Source organism: Homarus americanus, unplaced genomic scaffold (genome assembly GCF_018991925.1).
Source record: "Homarus americanus isolate GMGI-L3 unplaced genomic scaffold, GMGI_Hamer_2.0 scaffold30547, whole genome shotgun sequence".
NCBI classification, from domain to species: domain Eukaryota; kingdom Metazoa; phylum Arthropoda; class Malacostraca; order Decapoda; family Nephropidae; genus Homarus; species Homarus americanus.
In genome coordinates, this window is record NW_024757065.1 from 7,788 (window position 1) to 16,357 (window position 8,570).

Sequence of the window (8,570 nt, forward strand, 5' to 3'; positions counted from 1 at the left end):
CCTACCACACCTGTGTCACCTACCATGCCTGTGTCACCTACCATGCCTGTGTCACCTACCATGCCTGTGTCACCTACCATGCCTGTCACCTACCATGCCTGTGTCACCTACCATGCCTGTGTCACCTACCATACCTCTGTGTCACCTACCATACCTCTGTGTCACCTACAATGATGCTCCATTCTTCGCCTGCAGTGCTGGTAAGTGTTACTTTTTGTATATTTAGTAATTACCTGTACACACACACATATGGGTCGATGATTTTTGTATGAAGGGGGAAAGGCCTCGATAAGTCAGAATCTGGTATACCTCAGCAAGGCCAGAGCCCAGATGTGCTGATTTATCGAGGGTTTACTGTATAGTAAATATATACGAGAGTTTTAAATTCAACGCAACTATGAATAATTTAATTTCCAAGGTTACTGCTTAAACCTACCTGTTCTTTAATCTTCTTAACTCTAGCCTCTTCTGCACGTCTCTTAGCAAGAAGTTGCTGCTTTCTGTGCTGCTGCTGCTGTTCTCTTAGTCGCTCCTCTCTGTTCTTTCTATCTCTGTCTTGTTGTTTCTTTGCTTCTATAGCCTTACGCTCTCTTTCTTCACGAGCTTCCTGTACCCGCTTCATCCTTTCCTCGTTGCGTCTGTTATAAAATAATAATTGAATAAAATTAATGACAATTCATACAAGATTCATTAAACCACCCAACACCTTGTTCTCCCATTTACATGATACTTTTGATAATAAAAATAAAATACTGCTACAGTTATTATCTTATTCATTAAAAGACTTAGAACAAAATACACTAAAATATAATGGCTGTTAGCATAAGAATTATATATTTCTAATGTTGCAGTTGCTGCTGCACTGTTGCCATGTCTTGAATCTATTTTCAGTAACATCGGTGTATGACGAACAGTGCTATAGTGAATTACTTTTCAGGTTTTAAACAACTGCCGTCAGTCCTTAGCCCTCTCATTAACCAGGGTGTTCCTGTATATAATAAATACTGTATGCAAAACCTTTTGTATCTTGTGTTTTACCGAGGATGACGAGGTAAGCATCAGCCGACTTCTTGAGAAAGTTTTTGGTGTATCACGAGAGCTACCATGGGTACTGCTGCTGCTGCTGAGTAAAATCTTCTTTGGTCGAATAACCTACATAGGAAAAAAATATATCAATTATAAAATTTAGTAAAGGCATCATTCAGAACAAAGGAAAGTGTATATTGTATATAGAGTATACCATATGCAGTATGTAATACTACTGCACATTTCCCCAGCTGCAAACAAGGTGTCACTCAAATCAAGGACATATCCACTTACTGCTACAATTCCCCTGGAGTTTAGCAAATGCCGACCTTTCCAAAATGTCTAAATGCTCAGCAACTGCTTCTTCCAGTTGAAGTGATAAGTAGAAGAGATTAAAGTATAGAATCCCATCCATATAAAACAACAATAATATCCCATACATAACAAATAATGTAAATACTGTAAATAAAGTGATGTTAAACAATACAGAATAATGAAAGTAAAGTAATGTAAAATATGGGATCTTAGAGATTTTTGTAGTGAATGTATTGGATCCCATTCATAACTCGGGGACTGCCTGTAGTTCACATCACCAAATTGTGGAAGAGAAATAAAGATGATCAAGCTCACTCCTTATATTTTTAATCCCTATTTATATCTCTTTTAATTGAGTTTATGACTCAGTTGGACAGCACAACTATAACAGTAATAAGAAAAATACAAAAAAACACCCAAGTTTGAAAATACAGTACCTTATCTGAAGTACAAGTTGCAGGTGGGGTTCTGGCAGGGGGCTTTATCCGAACTCTCTGGGAGTCTGGAGTCTGAAATAAATACAGTGAGTTAATATATTATTGACATAGTTCAGCTTTTTTTCAAGATGAAACACGAAATTTGCTGCATGCATTTGATTTATCTTAATATGATGGAACATACACTAACCCCTCCATAAATTTAACTATGAAATACTTACAGGTAATTCTGACATGGGGAGAAGTCACGAATTATCTGAGAGATAGAAACCTGACAAGAGAAATGGGCATAAAACAATGAAGATATGATGAAGCCACCATTGAAGAACATTCCAGGGATTAACAACTTAATATTCTTGATTAAAGCTAAACAATAAATGCCATCTTTGATTAAACCACATCACAAAAGTAATTTTTTTTTTAAGAATGCCAGGCCACTGTTAACAATATTGGTATATACGTCAAGCGCTGTCATACTAAGAACCGCTCTCCAATAATTACCATTCCCAGTACAGTACAGTATGTGATCTCAGTATATGAGGACTAACATTAATCAAACCATTCATTTAATACAGTAATCTTTCACCACTGCCTCGTACAGTAAATATAAATACTGTACTGTACATACATTTCATAAATCTGCAATTATACCAGTACAGTTCTGATTGATTCAAGTCTGGTAATAAGGTTTATGAGTAAAAAAGGGTGCAATACTTGTACTATACTGTTTGTTGTTACCCATTGCAAAATTAAATTACACCTAAACTGACTTACGACGGGGTTAGGGACCCAAATCCAGGTCGTAAGTCCGATATGGTCGTAAGTCAATATAGATAAAAAAAAAAATCTACAATGAAATACAGTACAGTAAAAGTAATGAATAATGATGAATGGATACAGTACAGTGAAAGTAATAAATAATAAGGAATGGATACAGTGTGACTGAGCACTTAACCTTTAATGTAGTCAGCTGAATGCACATGGGGCCCCCATAATTTTCTAATTATACATGGAGACTACATTAACTGGAAACGTTTCGGTATAGAAAATGCGTGTGTCATTTAAAAAATTTTTTTTAATCTATATCTGAGGCGGTCGTAAGTCCCGACGGTCGTAAGTCCACGTAGTCGTAAGTCGGGGTCTAGGTGTACTGTACAGTGAAACCTCTATTTAACGGACAATGTAGAAAGGAGACTCCGCTATATAGAGGACCCGTTTTATGTGAATCCCACATCTAATGAACTACAGTATGTTAGATAGAGATAAAAGTCTCTTATATTGAGGATCCATTTGATATGAAACCCCATCTAACAGATTATATGGAGAGAGGAATCCATTATATGGAGGTTTCATTGTAAGAATGGACATCGAAAACTTGAAGAGTGTACAGTTGCTATCTACTGTACTTTACAAAGAATGCATTTAAGTAGGTAGAGTTCACTCAAAATAATAGGGTTTGGTAGTGGCAAAGTAGTCCCATGAAAAAGAAACATACTTTATTTAAAAAAATTCTATGTTTACTGCTATACAAGTGAGGAAGAAATTGTGGATGAACAGGAAGAACTAATCTAAGAACAAAGATGCACAAAGGAAATGCTTACCATACTACAAGTTTAATAACTAAAAGGAATTTCAAATTCTAGGTGCTGTACATGTGGATTTTGGCCATTAAGAGGGATGCACCAATATACAATACATACATAGAGTGACCATATATGAAGGATAGTATACTGTATATAAATACAGCCAGGTGATGCAAATACAGCACACTATCATTTCATAAGATATCAATGATTAAAGTAAAGTTAGTTTTTTGGGGGAAAGGGCCATTATATCTGCACATTTCAAAATGTAAGTAAACCCGAATAGCTTCTTTGCAAATAAAAATCAACACAACCTCCACAACCCATTACAACTCACGAACATTAAACATTTATTAGCTGTTTAATGGTGAAATAGTTCTGATAAACAATAAGCACCAATATACTGTAATTCCCTGTGAACCCATTAATTTCCCCTTTATAATATTACCACCTCCTAATTAACAATACCCTTACATTACAGTACTGTATGTTAGCCCAAGTAAATGCTCTCAGTACTGAAAAAATCAAACCTCCGAATATTTCATTGCTTTTTTCAACTCGGCACCTCTTGCAATCTCTAGGGCACGTTTTAAACTCCTGCGAGCGATAGTTCTTGTTGAACTCTCACCCTGTTAAAGGAACATTTGAGGCTTCTAGAAATGAATATATAATCGTAACAGTACAGTAATAAGTTCTTCATTAATGTTAAATAGTACATTTTATGTAATTTACACTATTATTCTATCTACATTTTGTAATTTTCTATTCTCTGCTCCTATACTGTATACATAGGGCATATCAAGGGAAACAGAAACCTCAAGAACAAAATGGTCATGCCAGAAACACTCGAAATACACAAAAACATAACACACATAATGAAGCCATTTACAAATTTCAATGATTACTATCAGAAACTCACCTCCTTTTGGGTCAGGACTGATTGAAAGCTAACAACCATGAGATATAGCAATCATATATTATTTGTAATATCTAAAAGGGAAGAAAAAAGGTAAATTGGAAACTCTTGTAAATGGTTGGTTAGCCTTATATCTTTAGACTAAGTGACAGTCCCTGTGCATATCAGATTGCACCCAAGAAAAATACAAACTCACCCAGAATGGTACCTTAAACACTTGAACATAAAAATCATGGCAGCCCTATGAATTGTCATGGAAAAGACTCATATTAAGTATGCCAACAGTCAGAAATGGCAACTTAAGACAGCTTGCTGAAAGGCCTATTCACATGACCCTGTTGGTGGTGGCAATAAATATCTTTAAACATTAATGACTTCTGGCAAGAGACAACGTCCTGTTCACTAGCATAGTCAATGGCTTTTCCTTCAATTACTGTAGTGTAAGTCTAATTTGCATTAGTAACTTACTCCCTGTACAAATGCACCTCAACCTATTATATTCATGTCAGGTTTAGTAATAATTTCTCAAATACTGTACTATATTTTCTAAAAGTTTACATATAACCAAGAGGAGCTTCTCACCTTTGCATGTCTAACTCGTGCATGTCGTGTTACATGAGCTGGGGAGTGTGTTACCTGAAAGATAAAATAGCCATTATATAAACAGAAATGGATATTTGCTTTATGTGGCCATCACAAATACAGGAGTCATGGACAAGCAATAAAATTACTCACAACTCACTGACTTATACTGGGAGGATTAAAAATATATATACAGTATAGTCTCGGCTTACGCGTTTGGTCATTTACGCGGCACCTTGCCAGACTGGCAATTTTTATTTACACGGTTCATTCCATCATTTATGCGGAAAGCAGCGCGGGCAGGGTGCACACAAGGTCACCCAGTCAACAAAACATTACCGAGTTCTTCACCCGCCACCCACCACGGCCAGCCCAAGTCAGTGATAGTGAGGATATGGACTTTGAGGGGTTTGACAAAGAGGCCCTGCAAGCCTCTGTGGTGGATTGTGATACAATTGATACAAGTGATACAGGTGAGGGCCAATTAATCTGCCCTCTGCCTCAGAACCAACCCCCCATCCTCGTGTGCCCAGCCATCTTTTCTACTAATGTAAGTGTTAAAAAACCTAATATTATTGATATTTCTTTTAAATATTAATTGTGTGTGCATACCATCATAAAATTAAGATGTTATTTTTACTACAACGTACTATTGTGTCAGAAAAAGTGTAGTTTGGGGGTCGGCCCAGTCTCTATTTCAATTAATCCCATATGTTCTGTTATTTCGTTTACACGTTTTACGCGGACCTCCACGGGTTCAATTGACCGCGCAAATGAAGACTATACTGTATACATTTTTTTTTTACCAGAGTAACGAACTCAACCACTTATAAACACACCTCACACTCCTCAGAAGTTAGCTCTTCAACCTCATTAAGGGTTTCTCCAATGTGATTCTGATATGCAGTTGCCAATTCTCGTACAGTACAGCCTGTTTTTGAGCTGAAATATGATAAATTGATTAAATAAACTAAAAAAAAAATGCAAATGTAGAGATCAAAATGATACTGGCATGATGTCATCTCCACCCCCACCAGGAAAATAATAAAAGTATCCTAAAAACAAATGGCCCCACTTTACTGTAAACCTACTTTGTATAACAGGTTTTTTTAATTAAACAGAAACAGATTTGTTCACCACCACTGCAGAATTAGGCTATTTGTCCCTCCCTCCCTCCAGGACCATAACTTTAAAACTATGAAATATTGCATCTTAATGAAGCTTTACCACATTATGCATAAGTGGAATGAAATTTGTCAAATAATATTTTGTCCGTATCTTCAAGGATAAAATTAGGCATATTAATGAAGTGTTCATGTCCACCCTGAAACCTATGAACCAAAAAGGATATCAAGGTACATTAACACAATGTAGCAACTGCCAGGCAATACGTCATGGACCAAGTGGGGACTTAACCTTCAAGGTTACAGCAGTACCCTGGATACAGTACAGAAATCTGTCTGTATTCACTCCACAACTTCTTAACCAATGAAAATATCCCCATGACACACTGGTGCAACTTGCATCGCCAAAAGACAAAGTGTCATGCACAGTCCCGATTGAGGTCTAACTTATAAGGGAAAGTTCATCTTCAATATATAATAAACAACTTATATCCTTCTGTAACTCTTTAACTAATATGGAAATTATCTTGAAATATCAACACAATATACTCCACTACCAGACAATGTCAACTTTAAAGATCAACAATGTTTTAACAATTGTTGACTGATTACAACAAGATTATCAGAGAGAGATCACCTTTTCCCAATATCACTTTACTCCTGACTTCTTCACACCACTGACTGCTTAAGATCATGGGGAAACATGCTATACTGTCGAAAGTTTCAGAGCAATCACAAAGTTTGTTTATAAGTCTGATCTTCACCTTGATCTCTGGTTATGCCCCTGACTATAAAGGGAAGACTAAAAATTGGCATAAGGTATAAAAAATAAAGGCTTTGCTAATGCATACTTTGGTAAAGTTTCAAAATAAAATACAGTTGGTCCTCACATTAAGCGGTCCCGCATTCCGCGTTTCACCGTTAACGCGGTGCCTTGCCAGAACCTAACATTCTTACATTCCGCGGTCGTGAACCCCATTACGCGGAGAGCGGCTGGCAAGCCGCGCCATTTTTGGATCCAAACCTCCCGCCATCCACCATGTTGTGTAAGAGGCGCGAAAATGGTGCGCACAAGGTCGCCCAGTCATCAAAACATTACCGAGTTCTTTACCCGCCACCCACCACAACCGGCCCAAGTCAGTGATAGTGATAATTATAGTGAGGATATGGACTTATATGGACTTTGAGGGGTTTAACAAAGAGGCCCTGCAAGCCTCTGTGGTGGATAGTGATACAATTGATACCAGTGATACAGGTGAGGGCCAATAATCTGCCCTCTGCCTCGGAACCAACCCCCCCATCCCCGTGTGCCCAGCCATCTTTTCTACTAATGTAAGTGTTAAAAAACCTAATATTATTGATATTTCTCTTAATTATTAATTGTGCGTGCATGCCATCATAAAGTTAAGATAATATTTTTACTACAACATAGTTGTGTGTCGTCAAAAAGTGGAGTTTGGGGATCGGCCTGGACTCCATTTCAATTAATCCCATATGTTATGTTGTTCACTTTACGCGTTCCTCACTTTCCGCGGGACCCTCCGGGTTACATTAACCGCGTAATGTGAGGACCAACTGTACTGTGCATACTTTAGAGTTCTTAAATTTTGATAACAGTTGGAGAGATGGATAACTAAAATCTAGTCCTCATATTTTGCAAAGCAGCAGGGGACAAAAGAGTACATTTCATGAACATAGTAACTTTGACCTTAGTGAACCACTCAATCCTCCTCCCTCACTTTAACTTGTATACTGTTCCTTTAATGAAATAATTTTATTGTCTGTGGCCATTATCTGCACATTTTACAATCATTATACTGTATATTACTATTCTCCACCTATTACACCTCAAGAGCATCACTCACCCAGCAAATGTTCGTGGAGAATGTTTTACAGGGGTCATCGCGCGTGTCCCCTTCTGGCGTACAGTAGAAGACATTGGAGAGTCCTTGTCTGAATTTGGTGTACAGCAAGCATGCTTAAAACTAGTGTGTACTGGACTACCTGGAGTTACAACTTGGACAGTTGACGACGATGGACAAGGGCTTAATAATAAAGCTGGCAACTGGCGCACCTTAGATCGATTATCCGGCGAACCGGCCCAATTTCTGTGTTCTGAGTAGATGTAGCAGCCATTACAGTATTCTCAGAGGTATAGGAGGTCGCTAATTGTGATGGCTTCATAGATGTTACTGATGGAACAGACCTAACAAGTGGTGATTTCTGTACAACCTGAGATGATTTGCCGTCTTTCTCATCTTCAGATTCAGTAAGAAATAAACATAGACCAAGTTTTTCTGAAGCCACAGATTCTTTTTCAGGTTGTTCTTCCATTTTCTTACACTTTGTCCTTGTAGATCTAGTAGGCTGATCTACACCTAACTCGTCAAACATTCGTTTCTTTGTTCTTGTTGTCCTTGGTTTTTGTGATTCATTGTCTACCGATTTATTAATGTCATTCTTGACTGGAGTGTCAGTTAAGGAAATTACCTCTATCACCTTTTTCTTTGTACGAGTAGAACGAGACATTGGGATTTCCTCAGATGGCTGTGCAACAGCTTTCTCATGGGTATTATACCCCTCCTCT

At 37.6% G+C, this 8,570-nt stretch overlaps 1 protein-coding gene across 2 annotated transcripts; it reads right to left on the reverse strand.

The window, feature by feature from the left end:
- Nucleotides 1–402: 402 nt before the first annotated feature.
- On the reverse strand, nucleotides 403–7,953 carry LOC121857364. 2 transcript variants are annotated; one of them, XM_042353372.1, is made up of 6 exons: nucleotides 7,849–7,953; nucleotides 5,699–5,801; nucleotides 4,860–4,913; nucleotides 1,779–1,850; nucleotides 1,039–1,152; nucleotides 403–638 (listed from the first exon to the last, which is right to left on the reverse strand). In XM_042353372.1, exons 1-6 carry the CDS (start codon nucleotides 7,920–7,922, stop codon nucleotides 597–599), a joined length of 459 nt encoding a protein of 152 aa, XP_042209306.1. In that variant the 5' UTR covers nucleotides 7,923–7,953; the 3' UTR covers nucleotides 403–596. The 2 variants fall into 2 exon arrangements, with proteins under 2 accessions (XP_042209306.1, XP_042209307.1); XM_042353373.1 differs by lacking the exons at nucleotides 403–638; nucleotides 1,039–1,152; nucleotides 1,779–1,850 and adding an exon at nucleotides 3,998–4,308.
- Between the last annotated feature and the right edge of the window lie 617 nt (nucleotides 7,954–8,570).

What these genes read in the sequence shown, in the direction of transcription:
- LOC121857364 (XM_042353372.1), bottom strand. Translation starts at nt 7,922, where the DNA reads ATGTCTTCTACTGTACGCCAGAAGGGGACACGCGCGATGACCCCTGTA. An exon ending in TCTCCACGAACATTTGCTGG is followed by an intron (nt 5,802 to 7,848) that starts GTGAGTGATGCT and finishes ATCATATTTCAG; the next exon opens with CTCAAAAACAGGCTGTACTG. An exon ending in TGCTTACCTCGTCATCCTCG is followed by an intron (nt 639 to 1,038) that starts GTAAAACACAAG and finishes ATTTTATAACAG; the next exon opens with ACGCAACGAGGAAAGGATGA.